The sequence below is a fragment of the Apaloderma vittatum genome, unplaced genomic scaffold (assembly GCF_000703405.1).
Source record: "Apaloderma vittatum isolate BGI_N311 unplaced genomic scaffold, ASM70340v1 scaffold12812, whole genome shotgun sequence".
Lineage (NCBI taxonomy): Eukaryota > Metazoa > Chordata > Aves > Trogoniformes > Trogonidae > Apaloderma > Apaloderma vittatum.
The window spans coordinates 3591-20505 of NW_009704240.1; the positions used below are offsets into that span (position 1 = coordinate 3591).

General features: G+C 44.8%; 2 protein-coding genes across 2 annotated transcripts in view; one reads left to right on the forward strand and one right to left on the reverse strand.

Annotated features, from left to right (window-relative positions):
* The window catches only part of LOC104270578 (chromosome unknown open reading frame, human C1orf177), a 5619-nt gene extending 737 nt beyond the window's left edge, over positions 1-4882 (forward strand). Inside the window, exons 4-10 of the mRNA XM_009864984.1 lie at positions 185-310; positions 399-542; positions 728-892; positions 1054-1182; positions 1902-1909; positions 3401-3556; positions 4807-4882. Coding sequence (XP_009863286.1) covers positions 185-310; positions 399-542; positions 728-892; positions 1054-1182; positions 1902-1909; positions 3401-3556; positions 4807-4882 — 804 coding nt within the window. The remainder of the gene's footprint in view (positions 1-184; positions 311-398; positions 543-727; positions 893-1053; positions 1183-1901; positions 1910-3400; positions 3557-4806) is intronic.
* A 3356-nt stretch (positions 4883-8238) lies between these two features.
* Positions 8239-15463, reverse strand: DHCR24 (24-dehydrocholesterol reductase). The gene is made up of 8 exons (XM_009864983.1): positions 15311-15463; positions 14766-14871; positions 14399-14517; positions 14045-14308; positions 13118-13261; positions 11995-12192; positions 11095-11273; positions 8239-8784 (listed from the first exon to the last, which is right to left on the reverse strand). The coding sequence occupies exons 1-8, from the start codon at positions 15428-15430 to the stop codon at positions 8631-8633; spliced, it is 1284 nt and encodes a 427-aa protein (XP_009863285.1). The 5' UTR covers positions 15431-15463; the 3' UTR covers positions 8239-8630.
* Positions 15464-16915: the final 1452 nt, after the last annotated feature.

Sequence of the window (16915 nt, forward strand, 5' to 3'; positions counted from 1 at the left end):
ACAAGGTACGGCACACCCTGACACAGGAGGTGCCAGGGAATGGTGCCTGTTGGCTACGGGACTCGGCTCTGGGCGGATGCCTCTGGAGGGGTTAGGAGCTACCGTGGACGCCATCTCATCTTTCTGGGCTGGGGACTGTCACCCTTGCTGAGCCTGCCCATGGTGCCCCCTACCTGTCCTGCAGGACTGCTTCCCGGGGCCTGGCACATACAACCCCTACACCCTTCTAGAGGAGAGGGACAAGCGCTCTGCCAGCACGAAAGGGCTGATGGACAGCAGGACGGTGAGGTGTGCCCTGCCGGCAACTACGGTGAGTCCTGCCCCTTGCTGTGGGGACACATTGGTGGGGTGTCCCCTGCTCAGCACAGCCCTCAACACCGTTCTCCCTGTGCCTGCAGGGCAGTGGTCTGGGACCCGGCACCTATGACCTGCGGAGCAGCGTTGATGAGATGCTGCGCCGGGCACGTGGCCGTGGCCCCTGCCAGACCTTCTTCTCGGGTGGCAGGTTGAAGCCCACCAGTGGTGGCCATCACACCTTGGAGGTACATCGCCCCAGGGCCCCACACCCAGACAGGGTTTCTCAGCAAGCTGTGGCATTGCCAACACATTGCTGAGGACAGCATCTGTACTGCTGGGATTTTGCTCTTTGACTTTGTAGTACAGGACCAAGGGGGTGACGTGCGGGACCACCGGCAGCTGAGCCCCTCACGTAGCTCCCTTGTCCCAGCAGAGAGGCATCAAGGTGAGCACTGGCACTGTCAAGGGTTTCCTGGATGAGCTGATGTTGAAGGAGAACAAGAAGAAAGGCTGTTTCAGCACCCTGTCAAGGAACCCGAGGTGCCCCACAGAGAGGATCTTCTGGGCCACACTCAGCCAGTGTCCGAGGGATGCGGTCAGTGGGAGCAGGGACATGGGCACCAGCCAGTGTCACTGGTGTCCCCAGGGATGGATGGATGGATGGATGGATGGATGGATGGATGGATGGATCTCTGATGTTGTGTGGCTCTCTCATTTACAAGTGAACTGAAGCATAATAGCTTTTTCTCTGCATAGAATTCAGTGGGGCCAGGCTCCTACAACCCAAAGCCCATTGAGAGATCAGAGTACTTCAGCCAAGCCCCCTTCTGGTCATCTGCCAAGCGATTTGACAGAAGATTCTATCGTCTCTTTACTGGGAATGAGGTGAGTGAACAGATACAGCAGTGGGAGAGGGATGCAGGATTGGTCAGGCTCTGAGCTTCCTCCATGACCATCCCCAATCCATTTCTATTACCCCTGAGAGAGGATGAAACTCTTCTGAGCCAAGTGAGGGTGGACACTCCTCATCAGCTTCAGCCAGAAAAACGTTAGCTGTGTCCTCTGAATGGAGCAGCACCCCATCAGAAGTCCTACGTCAGGTGACCACCTGTGATAGAAGAACAGACTGATATCAGGAGCTTCTTTCCTTTCCCCACTGATTATCAGGAAAACCTGGGCAATTTGGCCAGATGCTCATCCTTTAGAGAGGAGATGAGTCCCTCTCTGGGTGATGCCTAGAACAGGTTGCCAAAGAATAAATGGTGAATAAATGCCCATGGCCAGGTCAAAGGACAGGTGCCCCCTGCGTACAGAAGCATGCTGAGCACCCACCACTGAGCACACGCTGCCCGTAGGCAGGTGAGCTTGGCTGGTGCTGAGCAGAGGGGCAGGAGCTCAGCAGCACCCACATTATCTCTGCCTGCATCCTCAGGCCCTTGCCCTTTGCTCAGATAACACTTCCCATTAGTTTTGCTCTGCATTTGAGGCACTTCATGGATGAGGGCAGTGGGTTTGAGTCTTTTTAGGTGCCAGAAGCTCCCCATACCCTCCCAGAAAGTCATATTCTGCTTCTTGAAAGCAAGTTTTTCCTCTAGCAGCATCAGCAGAGCCAGTGCGGGCAGGAGCCCTTCACTTAGTACGTGTTCCTGGAGCTGTATTCATCTTGGCAGCTTCCCCATGGAGAACCAGAACAAAGCCTAAAGGGTTCAAAGCAGACAGGGAAAGTTTTAGTCTGAAATAGTCCACCTTGGTTAGGGATGAGGAGCAGGCTTCCACGTGGTTTCTCTCCTTTATCCAGATGAGTAGGGAGCAGAGAACTTGGAAGAGGTCAAGGATGAAGACATCTTCCTAATTGCTGGGGAACTCGACAGATTACATTTCAGTGGGGAGGTTGTGACACGGCAGCCTTTCACTACAGCTAGCAGTAGGCAACTGGTAGCATGCTTGAGCCCACAGAGCAAGATTTCTTTATGAACCACTGTGACAAGAAGAACTGGCTGGGTTAACCCTGATCAGTGTGTTTTCTTCTCCCTCCCCTACAATACAGGCTCAGTTTGAGTAAAATATGCTGTATATTGTTGTATCAGTTGCCAAGGTGTTGGGACCTGTATTGGGACCAATTCTGTTTAATATTTTTATCAATGAGCTGGATGAGGGGATCCAGCGTACCCTCAGTAAGTTTGCAGATGACACCAAGTTGGGCGGGAGTGTTCATCTGCTGGAGGCTAGGGAGGCTCTGCAGAAGGATCTGGACAGGCTGGATTGAGGGACTGGGGCCAACTGAATGAGATTCCACAAGGCCAAGTGCTGCATCCTGCACTTGGGTCATGACAACCCCAGGCAACACTACAGCCTTGGGGAAGAGTGGCTGGGGAGCAGCCTGTGGGAATAGGACCTGGCGGTGTTGGTCGATGGCCACTTGAATGTGAACCAGCTGTGTGCCCAGGTGGCCAAGAAGGCCAACAGCATCCTGGCCTGGATCAGAAATAGTGTGACCAGCAGGACCAGGGCAGTGACTGTCCCCCCGTACTCAGCACTGGTGAGGCCACACCTCAAGTCCTGTGTTCAGTTTTGGGCCCCTCAAAAGAAAGACATCGAGGTGCTGGAGCGTGTCCAGAGAAGGGCAACAAAGCTGGTGAAGGGTCTGGAGAACAAGTCTCACAAGCAGCGGCTGAGGGAACTGCCTAGAGGAAAGGAGACTGAGGGGAGATCTTATCACTCTCTACAACTACCTGAAAAGAGGTTGTAGCGAGGTGAGGGTCAGTCTCTTCTCCTATGTAACAAATGATTGGGCAAGAGGAAATGGCCTCAAGTTGCACCAGGTGAGGTTTAGATTGGATATTAGGAAAAATTCTTCACCTGAAGCATTGTCAAGCACTGGAACAGGCTGCCCAGGGAAGTGGTGGACTCACCATCCCAGGAGGTATTTAAAAGATGCACAGATGTGATGGTTTAGTGGACACAGCAGTGCTGGATTAGTGGTTGGACTCGATCTTAAAGGTCTTTTGCAGCCAAAACAATTCTATGTTATTTTAGCAACTGAAAGCCTGGCCACGTGAGGGCTCTACCTGGTTTTGCATCCCCCATGCTGCCTCTGCATGAGGAAACAGGAGACCTTCTCCTTCCAGAACCCTGTAGGTGTTGGTCGCTACGACATCACCAACCATGAAAAATACCCTCAGAAGATGAGATACCAGTCTCTGTACCGGTGCGACGTGCAGCGGTTCCTCAGCAACTTGATGCGGGATGCCTACTTGCGGTAAGTCTGAGAGACAAGAGGCTGTAAGTGGCTGGCTTACAGGAAAATCATCGTGAGTGCACATCCTGATACTACAGTTGATGTGAGTTGGGATGATCAGCTAGTTAAAGCATAGAATCATAGAATGCATTGGGCTGGAAGGGAACGTTAAAGGTCATCTAATCCAACCTCCCTGCAGTTGAGCAGAGACCTCTTTAAATAGATCATGTTGCTCAGAGCTCCATCAAGCCTCCATGCCTCCCCTCAAGGGATGGAGCCTCCACCACCTCTGTGGGCAACTCAATCACTGGGTTGGGACTGAGAAGCACTTGCCACCAAAGGTTCCCTCTGGGGACAGGGAGGTTGGTATTTCTGCACCTCTTCCATCTCGAGAGAGTGAGATCTTTGGGTTTTCCCACTGCATAGGGGTAGTGAGAGCATCAAAGAGCTACTGCTTTCGAGGCACTTCACAGATGCCAAGGTGGGTGGTGGTGTATCTTGTGAAATGCGATTTGCCTGCATCAGAGGCGTAGGCAAATGCTTTCTGCTGAATTAGAAGTGGCAGCCTGGGAAGGAACTGGGAGGTGGCTGGATCATCAGGCTGTCTGGATCCCTTCACAGTGCAGGCACTGGACTGCTCGACAGGCCTGAACAAAAACCACTCTCTCAGGCTGTGCCTCGGTTTTCCCATTTGAGGAAGACAGATAACAAGGCTCACTTTCACCACAAAGCTTTGAAATTGCTGGTGTGAAAACCCCGTGAAGCAGTTAGGAGCTATACTAACGAGAGACCTCAGCACAGCCCTCCGCTCTCACCTTTGCTCATGGCCAAGTTAGCAAACTGCAGTGGTGGTACGACGGGCCAGCAGCCCTGCAAAGGTCTTGCTTGATCTTCAGAGAGTAGTTAGAAATTAGTCCTGGCTGAATATAACTCATCAGCTTTCAGGGGAGCAGCCAGAAGTTCGCTATCCTATGACACAGAAAGCATAATGAAACTGAACTTTCAATATTGCCCAGCTTTGTTAATCTTGCAGTTTCAGTAGGAATAAAAAAAATAATCAAAAAAATCTGAACAGTCAGCAGAACTTGGAATTCAAACATATCTCCCTGATCAAATAGCACCAGCTCCAAAGTCACTTTTCAAGTTACAGCTGTGCTTTTAAGGGAATAGCCAGGCTTTTAAGAGCTCTATTCACTTCCATGCTTATTAAGACTAATGAGATTAATCCAGCCAATAATTTGAGCCCACTGAATCACATCCTCTTTCCACAGCGAGCGGCTCACGCCTGTTGCTAAAAACAGCTGGAGTGATTTGATTTCTGCTCCACGTTGTCCAGATACCTCTTAAGAAATCGCTGTTTCCCACACACAAGATGGTGCTGGGATGCCCAAATCGGTGAAACGGCAGATGCGCCAGCGGGTGAGACGGGGTAGAATAAAACGCTGACAGCACAAAGGCACACATGTCACGACACGGGGAACAACTCAAGTCTTGTTCTGTGGCAATAAAACTCTTAGATAATCCATAGTCCAACGTTTCTGTCGCGTAATGCATTATTTCCACCTCAGCCTTTATAAAAATGACACACCGGGGGATACCCGATACTGCATGTCCTCCAGAGGAAGATCTGCTGGCACACGCAGCTCATTTCATGTTAAACGCTTCCTTTCAAACAACGCTGCCTAAAAAGTTGCACATACCTGTTCCAGGCATGCTGGTGTTACCACAGCTGAAGATCCCCAGGTCCACTGCTACAACTCAACAGAGAGCTGGGTCTGCAAAAGCGCTGATAGAGCAGAGCCTCCTTTAAAGTACCTGCATGCAAGGATCTTCATCACAGGCCATAAGATACAGCTTTCCTTGAATTAACAATGCAAATATTTATAAGTGGCCGAAAGGAATTAGGGGAAATTTCGCATCATTGATCCAAATTTTGTGGGATATTGAAACCTAGAGGCAACGGAGAAAGTGAAATAAATAGAGCTGTGTCAGCAGTAACAAAAGATGGCTGTAAAAATGTACCAAGTGCCTGCTGTTCACTTACAGCCAAACTTTATGAAATCTCATACTAGTCTTTAGACCAGACTGGAATAAGTAAATCTATGTGTAATTATATGTTAGTATGATTAAGTATGCTAACTAATCTGGAACCATTCTTTGGTGGGTGAGGTAACTGAGCACAGGTGAAACTGCAGTGATTTGAGAAAATCCTGATTATTGTTCTGGAGAGGCAAGTGAAGTAGGGAGGAGGTCTCTGATGGGAAATGTCTGAGCAGTGATGCGGGTGAGTGCAGGCCATAGAAATGCTGCTGAGGTAACAGCTGAGAGTTGTGAAATGCAGCACGAGTCAGGGCCAACACAGAACGCGATTAAAGGAACATGATTAAAGGAACGCTTTGGCACCTGAACTGTGGTTTTAGTGGGGCTGAGGCATTCAGCAGCCTGGGTGTCAGGAGAAAGCCAAAGAGCTTCTCGCTGGGAAGAGAGCAGTGGAGGGGGACACACCAGCAGTGACCAAGGGAGAGGCAGGAATATCCCTGACTACGCCTACAGAGCTCCTGCAGACACGTTTTTCAGGGAAATGGAAGATGTGGTTGTGAAAGCCCTTGGGTTGAAGAGTGAACTAAATCTTCATCCTCTCTGTGGTGGCTGCTCATGCAAACCAGGGATTAGATTTAGTAGCGTGAAGCCAGAAGAATGAAGTAAGTGTCTGTGTCAGCAGTTGTAGCACTTAAAACTCACAACGGCGTTTTGTGTCGAGGCAGAGATACCTGCAAGCTCACAGACTTCAAAAGACAGTCCTCCAAAGCTGCTCGCAGCACTAGAGTGCCCCTCTCGCAACCACCTCGTGATGCCTCTGGCCTCTTAATCAGACAGCAGCTTTTCTCACTAATCACTGACTGTTTGTAACAACACGACAAGCACGAGAATGGATGAACAGAACTGTTGAAAAGTAAACGATCACTCATTGAATCACTTTGAAGAGTACGTTGGCTAGATCTTTATTTTAAACAGCCCGTACAACCAAAAATTAAGAGCAACAGCAAATATGCATGTGCATGTGTGTGACTGATACAATTACAGTACCCAATCACGCCATACAAAGTTCGCCAATAAATTAAGGAGTGATAAAACAAATATCGTGCATACCTAAAGATCATCAGTACATAAGTGAAACACAGCCTAAGTATTTGCATATCCTCTAGCTGTTCTAACATTATCCTTTCCATTCTCACTCTGTGCAGAATATCTTACAAGCACTGGGCTAAATCGTAGCTTTACCCCAGGGACAAGGAAACAGGCTCTCATGCCGCTTCCCTGGCAGGAGGGCAGGTGACACCCCTAGAATCAGTGTTTGCCTTTCTGTGCAGCCCAAAGCCTGGAACGGTGTAGCCGACACTCCTGGATCACTGACACAGCTCCACCTCCTGCCCTGCTCTGTGGCTTGGGCAGCACTGCAGGCGCTCTCCGCTGGCTGTGTCTCCCCTTGGCAGGGTGTCCTCACTACCAGTTCCCTGCGTGGGGTTTTTAAGGGGTACATTTATTTGCACACAATTTGCCCACCATGCATCACTGAGTAACAGGCCAAGCTTATTCTTCCTACTGCTTTATCATTGGTTTCATCTGGACCATAAGCATCCATCTATCAATAAATAAAATCATTGGTTTAGCACTCATAAAAAATTACAACGCCTCCCACTGGTAACTGTTGAAAAAGTTCTTTGCATTACCCAAGATGCAAGCCTCAAGAAAATTACTTTCTTTTCCGCCTAGCTCAGTAAGGTTTCAAGTAATTTTAAGCGTTGCTGGGACAAGACAGGGCCTTGGTTTGGAACCGTGTTTCTGGCTACAGGGTCAAAACATTTTCAAACTCCTATGCTTGACTGTGTGAGGTGCGCGACTGTGACGTTCTCACCAGCAAGCAGCGGAAGGGGAACTGAACGGATTTCCTCTCCAGGTGACCGAAAGAGTCCTTTTACAAAGCCTATCAATCTAACCCAGCTGAAATGAAAAGCAAAAATATCACTCGAGTCAGAACCACAGCCTGTGTGTATCAAGATTCACAACAAGAGTTCTTATCCACAGCCAACTTGCTCTAACGAACCCTGTATAAATAAAGCCTTTTCTTCCTTCTCCTACCAGCCACGGTTTGAAATAACCCACGTCTTCCTTCAACTGAGTATTTATAAGGCACTAAAATTAAGCAACAAGAAACACCACCCCCAAAAAGACCCACCAAAACCCAACACCCCCAAAATCCAAATAAACTGATCCATAACGAATAAAAACTGATATTAAAATTTGGCTGTATGAAATAGCAGCATTTTTTTCAGTGGTCTACGAGGCCAGAACATTGATATTTTGGGGCAAACCCCCAGTGCACTGCTAGCCAACTGCAAAGTAACTAAAACCTCCATCCATTTCCGCTTCAGAATCAACATCAGTACAAATCTGATAGGCACAAGTAAAAAGCATTTTCTTCCCACCTCAATGCTCAGTTTTGAAACCGAAGCCACTGTTAGGGAGCTTAACTGCTCTGCCCAGATTGCAGCACGGTGTAATCCAAGCAGCAGCAGTACAGTGCAACAGCACGCAGCGTTGCACAGCCCGACGGTGACGGTACCATCGCTCGTACCCGTCCTACAGGTCACCAACTGAAGGCAGACGTTTTTAACTTCATGATTATCTTAGACAAGGCGGCGTTCAGCTTTGGCACCTATTTCTGAGTCCTCTCATTCTCACAAGTTAAATATAGCTATAGTATACAGCTGGCATAACGCCGGCGTCTTCGTCCTTTCCAATTACTTTTCTTTCGCTTGGAAACAGGCGAATTCACCTATGTCACTACATCAGATACAAAGGCTAGCACTTAAAATTTCTTAAAAACAATCACTTTGAGTTTGGAAAATTGCTTTTAAAACATACGAAGATATACTAAACATAAAATTTATAAAGCAAGAATTCATACCTTTAAACATCAACAAGAATAAGCTTATTTGGAGAGCAATAAAGCTTTTTTTTTTATTTAAAAGATATACTGACTAGCTATAGGTAAATTCATCTTTCCCTGATTACTTGAATAGATCATCCAGGCTCAGTGCCTCGCAGCTTTGCAGATTTTGTCATAGACTTCTGGAAAGGCATCCTTGCAATTCATTTGCTCCCTTAGCTTGTGGTATAACGAACCATCAAACATGTCCCAGAACTCTTCACGGGTCATATAGCAATCTGCATACAGCATCTGGAAACTGGAGAGAGGAAAATAAAATAAAAAAAAATAAAAAAAAAAGAGAGAGAGAAGGCAGTCAGTATTAATTGTGCCAAAAATTTTGAAATAGTATAAAACAAAAAAAAAAGAGGGCAAGCTATGGATAGCATATATTAAAATAAAAGCCACAAACATTTAAAATGTTTCTTAAAAACAAGCAAATATAATTACCCAGACAAATTATGCCGTGACACTCAGCCAATTATATGTTGTGGATTTAACATAATCATGATGTCTTTTCCATAAGGAAATAACATGTAATGGTGAAAAGAGCAGAGTTCTGCTACAGTCATTTTGGTGAAGGGTGAGATGGGAAAAGCAGCAATTAATGTAACTGTTACTTTTAAAATATGGTTCAGAACATTCATAAGCCATCCATGTACTGATACTTTCATTAGTTTTGCTCCAATGTAGAGAAAAGGAGAAGGACTAAACACTGTTTATAAAACAGTGGTCCATGTTTAGACATCCCAGCCACACGCAGCCAAATCTTCTGACAACTCGTGTTCTACCAGTCTGTGTTCACAGAAACACAAGTCTGGAGAGAACTTCAGAAGTTGCCCCAAATAAAGCGTCTGGCCCCTTGCACCAAAACCCACGCATAACAAATTCTTCTTGACAAATAGTTTCCTAGCTGCTTTTAAAAGCTTGCTTTCCTTTCACTTTCACTCAAAACCTTTTAGTTCCAGCTTCAAAAAAAAGTATTTTTCTCTGTGTGCATTATGATCCATGGAGGTACGGTCATGGCTCCTCACGTTACCCTGTGTGCACAACACATCCAAGGCAGATGCAGCAATATGGTCTTTGACTTTTTAAGGTTTCTTTGAACCAGACATTGAGAATATAACTGGGAAAGCAATAGCCTGCCAAATCAGACCAAGGCAAGATGAATTCAGAGTGTAAACAAAGTACAGCGTAACAAAGGTCTGTTTACAAAAAAAAAAAAAGAAATCCCGATTGAGCTGGAGGCTCTTCCTTACTTTCGTGCTGTGCGATCTAAAATGCAGCCAGCATCCGGGTGCAGGAGTAAAACACAAGCTGTTACATAAAAGCTCTATTGTTGTGTGTGATTATGAAACTGCAAGATTAAGCATTTATCCATTGTTCATTTCCCAGTGACAGGTAGAGACAAAACTTTGTTAGTAAAGAGCTTTAAATTAAAAGCTTAAATTCAAATTAATTTTAAAAAGCTTAAAATTAACTTTTGGTTCCTTTGTTCTCTGGCAGATCACTTATTGCAGCTAAAAGTCATTCACACCCTCCAAACCATCTCTGAGCAGACTCACTATTGTCACTCAGCCACATGGGACAGAATTACTGTTAGACTGAGAAGAAGGTCAAAATCGAAATAGAAATGTGGATAAAATGGTGTAAAAATACCGTGTGTAGATTTTTGTTCCTGAGAAACAAGCCTGTAACTGCTTCAAATGCTGACGCTACTACAGTAAATTAGGCTGGCACGAGCCTGTGACAGATGGTGGGCACGCACCTCATGCCTACTGCAGTCCTACGGAACAGGAATCGGTGCAGGGAAAAGGAAGCTGTGAGAGCACAAGATGCGAGGGAGGAAAAACTCCCGCCACCGCACCAGGGCCGCAGGGGGGAATGAAGGCTGGCTGCCCCCAGCAAGGTCACAGCCGCGCAAGGCTGGAGCAGAGCTGCAGCAGCACGACGCCACGAGGACGGCAGGGAGCAGGACGGTCCTAAGGGCAGGCGGGGAAGCCATCCAAACTTTCTAACGGTTTGTGGGATTGCAGCCAACGCAGAATTTGCTCTGAACCTGCCTGAAACAGGTCAGCCTCAGTATGCAAAGCTCAGCCTTCCCCAGGGCTGGGCTAGCCAGCCTTGCTTAGAGCAGTCACCAACCCACATTAACACTGTTTCTGGACAGCCACGGGTTTCCATAGGATCAGCAAACACCCACTGAGGTCTTTCTACACCTGGTTGCATGGATGTATTTTGTTGCAACAGAGGCTCTACTCCTAGAGCAGCCCGGAGCCGAAAGGATGCACAGTTGACCTGAAGCTCCCCAGCTCCCAAATGCACCGCAAGAGCTTCAGCCAGCACGTTCGTTTGTGTTTGGTTTTGCAATCAAATAATGAAAGTAAAATTACATTTCAAAAACCCTAACACCAAAATTAGTAATTAAGATTAGTTTTAAGTTATTGCGGTTGTTACATTATTGTAATATTGAAGTGCTGTGGGATTAAATAACTGTGCTTAAATTATATAGGGTATATGGGTATAAATTATACAGCATTATTACTGTCCTAAGAAGCAGGATCCTTACCCATGCACACTTCTTACAAACTTTTCCATCTGCCTCATGGAAGCCCTGGCTTCAAACTGTTTCCTTTTGGGCTCTCCATAAGCTCCTATATCCACGTAGAGTTCTGCTTCGTCCCCTTTTGGGTGGACCATACCAGGATTATTGGGCAATATGAAAGGACATAACCAAAGAGGGTACACCTGCAGAGGTAAGAAGACAATCACCTACTTTCAACAAAACAATCCTTTAAGCTATCTCTTAATAAAGGTTACAAAATGAAGAGTTAAGAGGACTTCTTCCCAATTTGGGATTGAAACTTGCACAGCTCTTCCTTTCCAATTCTCTTGTTGTAGTTCTTGCTGCACTTTCTAATGACAGTAACACAATGATTGTGATGCTTAAAATATGTGCTGTGTCCTCCTAGATTTACATCTCCTCCTCTTTAATACTGCAAATGCATCAAAAAGCATCCCTGACCCCAACGCAACAACTGAATACATGTTCTGAGTAAAAAAAGAGAATCAAGTTTTCTTTTCCAAATTGAAATTGCAAAATCTGTACTTCTTACACTAGTTAAGTAAATCCAGAAATAAAAGCAAGAATGGAAATTAATTCCCATGGGTGGGGTTAGTGAGACCACCAGTCATTTTAGATGAAGGAAAAATCAGTGTAAGTTTTACTGATAAAATCTTTTAGAAGTGTTTGCCTTCTACTAGAGTTTGAATTTCAATTTCTTTCCTTTTTTTTTTTTTTTCCAGAAAGCTGTGTTAAGTTCTTCTGCAGCCTTGCAAAGCACAGTAACCCCCAGGATACAATAATGACCTTTTACACAAGCAGACTATTACGTCTTAACATCAACAGCCACAGTTCTTATCACACACAGTTCAAGATCCCTTGCACTTTAAAAACACGTGTTCTTACGTTAAGGTCAACGTGGAAGGTCTGGATAGATTTTTCAAGGCTCTTCATAGGCACCAACATGTCCTGTACAACATGGTGTTGCTCGTACAGCTTTCGAATAGCTTCTCCTTGGGTGAGCTTTAACAAAGAGATTTTTGGAGGAACCATCCAGCCAAACAGGTAACGGAAAACAGGGTTATTGCCAAAAGGAATGATATCCTTTAAAGAGGGGATAAAAAAAAGTTTGACTTAAGAACATGTAAGTGAACCAAAAAGACAACACTTCAGAATCCTCTGAGCAATATTAAGCCAGGTTTTCAATGAATTTACTCGCTGATACTTTTGCTAAAGTACTATAACATCAACATGAACAATTAAGCGAGGTCTGGACTGAACTTAGCCACGTGCCCCTGCCCTGAGCCTCTTCTAGTTACAACTGATTTTCAGCCATACTAATCACAACACACTCACCCCAAAAAAACCTTCAGAGAATGAAGTTCAGAGAGTAGTAGGCTATTGTCTTAAAACAGCTGTGGAAGGAGTGTGTAAGGAGCTAAACTTACAGAACTCTTGTAAGACCAAAAACATACAAGATCAGTTCTTGAAAGAGTTTTAAAGCTGTAAAATTTTAAGTAATTTCTGCACAGCCAACTCCTGTTTAACTTCTCCAGGAGTTGAAAGGATCTGGTATCTCATCAGAGAGATTCAAAATGTTGCAACAAGACTCTTACAGAAAGCCAAATAAAGTTTTGTGTAAATGCACATCACAACAATCCCATTTACGAAATTCAAAGTAATGACCTCACTGTGTAATTAGTATTCTGAGTTTAGGCAGGGCAAATTTTCAGCCATAATTTCACGTTCACGTTTCTTCCACTGTCTGCCTTTGGAAATCACTCAGTAGCTATAAAAGCTTAACACTGAAATACGTACTTAAGGTCCAAATTCAGAAAAGCACTAAAACAGAAATTAGGAGGTTATGACATAATGCCTTATATATAAACAAGCGCCATTAATTTGCCATTAACCTCACTGTTTTTTTTCTGCTGTGAAAGATAGACTGAAGTAGGCACACTGTACCTACGCTGGGTAAGAGCAGAGCACCTCCCTGCAGATGTAATTTTGATTTTGGAACTGGTCTTACCTGAAGCTCCCAGAAGATACTGCGTGTATGTCTATGGTAGTAATGTCTTGAGGGAATGTATTCTACTCCAGTCTTGTCAGCTTTCAAATACTTCTCCACATGCTTAAAGAACCACGGCTTGTAGTAGTTGCCAATTCTGTTTATCTACAAGAAAACATACATTTGTTAGCAAATACCAACACCAATAACAGTTACACCTTATCAGACAATGTCAAGCACATCCCCAAATTACTTTACTGCCAAGAGTCAGTGTTATACCCCCTGTGACAGCTTGAATGAGGCTGTCAGCGGAGATCTAGGGAGCCTTCATTTCTCCACATGCATGCCTCCTTCCTACCTTTCTTGCCATTAAGATTTAATTTAAACAATGCCTGTGAAGGCTTGCCTCTTACAAGGTAATCAGGAGACCATGAATGTTCCAGAATTGGATTCCTAACATTCCTAACATTCCTAATTTCTCAACCTATCATTAATCCAACATCTCATTATGGCAGAGAAGAAACATCCAGGCTGAGGGAGGCAGGGGGGGGGGAATGCCCCTCCTGTAACTATCCCTGACATGTTTCTACAAATACTGACTGTATTAAAAGCTTGCTGGGAAAAGAGTTTCTCTGGATATCTGTGGTTTAAAATAGCATTGGTCCGTATAAGAGAGGAGATACTTCACTTCCTCTTTATGTACTTGCAATGAGAAGGCTGCAGACTAAATTATTTGGTAGAAAAATGAAATCAAGGGGTCATTTCTCATTTAGGTAATTTTTTATTTGGGATTGAAGAGTACAGACTCTGTTGTAGTAACAAAGACCTGTAATTTAAAATATTCTGATGCACAGATCTAACTTTTAATCTCACGTACTGACAAATAGCATAGCTTCTAAACTTTGGAGGTATGTTTTTTTCCTTTGTGAGTAACTTCCCTTTAGTTACCTTGCTTTGCTCAGCTTCATCAGTCAAAACTCCTGTCATGATGACTGCTTCTTCCAAAGAATACACAAGTCCTTCCACAAAGCTATTCTCCTTTTTCTTAGATTCTTCTGTAAACTTTTCACAAATCTTCTGCAGTCCTCTCACAGGCTCATAATGTATTTTGACATATTTCTTGGCAGGAATCATTTTTATTTCTGCTGCAACCAGGAAACCCAGAGTACCACAAGACCAAGGCACTGCATAAAATAGGTCTGAATTTTCAGTCTGCAAAAAGTATGTCATACTAAATCATATATCCATACCAATAACTATCAATGACATTGTAAATGATAGCAAAATAACATTTTGTCTTACTGGTGAACATCTCACTAGGCTTCCATCAGCAAGAACAAGTTCATAGGCCACACAGGTATGTTGAAAAAGTCCATAGATGTGAGAGGAAGACTCAATGCCAGTTCCCATGATCAGGCCACCTTACCAAGAGAGCACATAACAAATCAAATGAAACAAACTCTAAAATGAAGGTGGTTTATGAGAACATAACCCCACTTTTAAGCTCTGGCCATGACTTTCAAGACTACTAAAAAAAAAAAAGTTTAAAAAAAAAAGTAAGTGCTTATAATATAAATACCATGACAGAACATAAGGTTTAACAGAGTATTTCCAGAACATTTAAAATAATGCAATAACTTACAAATATGGCAAAATCAACAACCCTTACCGACTGTGAGATCATCAAGCTCTGGCACCACAGGAATAGTCCAGCCCATGGGATTCAGGTGTGCTGTCAGCTGGCCCATGGTCACCAAAGGTTCCACTCGAACAACCTAAAAACCAAAGAAAAGCCAATCCCCCCCACCAAACATAAATTAAGTGTTCAGCATTAACGATGACAAAATATGGCTAACTGGACTGTACATCCATCTGTTACCAGAATTCAGAGACTTACTTTCCTAAGAGCACTACTAAAAATAGTTGAAACTGTTTAGTGATTCCTCCTCTGCCTCAGTATCTTGTTGCTCAGTCCCCAAACCTGTAAATCAATCTGGTCTTTTAGACTTCAGCACATCAGAGCTAAGCAATTCCATATGCTGTGCTTTTGGATAGAACGATCCAAGCACACATTGTAAAATCTGAAATTTGGTGGGCCGACTGCTAAAAAAAAAATCTTGTTCTTTATGGAATCTCATCACCTCTTAAGCTACAAAGACGGCAAAAAAAGCTTCAATCTTCATTACCACGCAAGCTTTGTGAGGAAATTGTTACCTGTCTTTCACTGTCCACTTCCAGAACATCCATTAAGTTGATCATGATGTTCTTATGAATCTTCTTATACTTCCCAACACGAAGTGAGACGGTCAACCAGCCAGGCCGGCCGGTGCACATGTATCTTTTGCTGCCTTCGTTTTTCCATTCCCGAACCTGCAAGAAGAAACAACTGAACTGATACCATAAGGCATACGAATGTCGTCAATAATTAATACCAGAAACATTTTTCCCTCACAGTGGAAAAGTGTTCAGAATTATTGTTACTCCTCTGCACACGTTACCTGCAAGTAACAAAGCTTGGAGGTCTTTCTGTCAAGTAGCAACGCTTTGGAAGATGCTCTGCAGATCTCTGAACTTCTAAATAAGATACCATCAGAGCGATCTAGTTATGTAGGGGAAACATTTCTAATACCCAGTAGCTTTGGAGGGGTTTTTTGAGATAGGACTCAGAAAACTAGAATGAAAATCTACACGAAAACTCATACTCCAAGGGAGATATTATCACTGTCATAAATCATGTCAGATCCATGAGGGTTAATGAAACAATGCTGCCAAAAATGGTCTGAGGCCAAAAAATGAATGGGCAACAAGATAAAAGTTGAGAAGGAAAATGTGCAAGCCATACACGTGATCCACAAATTTTGCAAAGCCACAGTGGTTAACAACTGAAGAACATACATAAATTGTAGCTTTTTTTTCAAAGCTCAACTGCTACTACAGCTGGTGATAAAAAAAAGAACAGCCCCAAGCCCTCAAAGAATAACTCCATGCACATTAATATCCCTCTGCATCTGCAATGAATGTGAGTCAAGGAACAGAAGTAGTCAAGACAGAATTACCATATATACTAGAGAGCACAGAAACATTAAAGACATCTGCATTCATGGATGGCAGAAAAGTTTTGGCTCCCCTTCAATCATCTCTGGGCACTAACAATGCCGAGAAGCAGGATGTAAGGGGTATTAAGAGACGGTGTGAAGCCAGCCATTCAAAGACTAACACCTTCATGATACACACGTGCACACGTACCGCGTGTGAGCGCACAGAGATTCACAGCCCGGCCCTAAGGATGCTAAAGACAGCGGCTGCACCTGGACCTGCCAGCTGTTGGTGCTGCAACTTCGAGAGGAGTTTTGGATGGGGACAAGAAAAAACAAACCCCCATGATCAGAGCGATGATCAGAGGGCTAGAGCACCTCTCCTCCGAGGACAGGCTGAGAGAGTTGGGTCTGTTCAGCCTGGAGAACGCTCTAGGGGCACCTGACAGCGGCCCTGCAGTGCTTAACGGGGGGTACAGCAAAGCTGGGGAGGGACTGCTCACAAGGCCATAGAGCCACAGGGGCAAGGGTGTTAAACTCGAGCAGGGCAGGTTCAGATTAGGCATTAGGAAGAAGTTCACATGTATCTGTGCCCAGAGGAGCTGCGGCAGCCGGGATGGGTGAGACTCGGAGCGTCCCGGTCTGGCGGAGGGGTCCCTGCCCATTACGGTCCCTTCCGACCCAAACCACTCTATGACACACCCCCCGGCTTTCAGCCGTTTGCTTTTTTTTCCCGCTCTGGCTTCCGCAGCCGGATCCAGCGCTGGGTTTTGCCCCGGGGGAG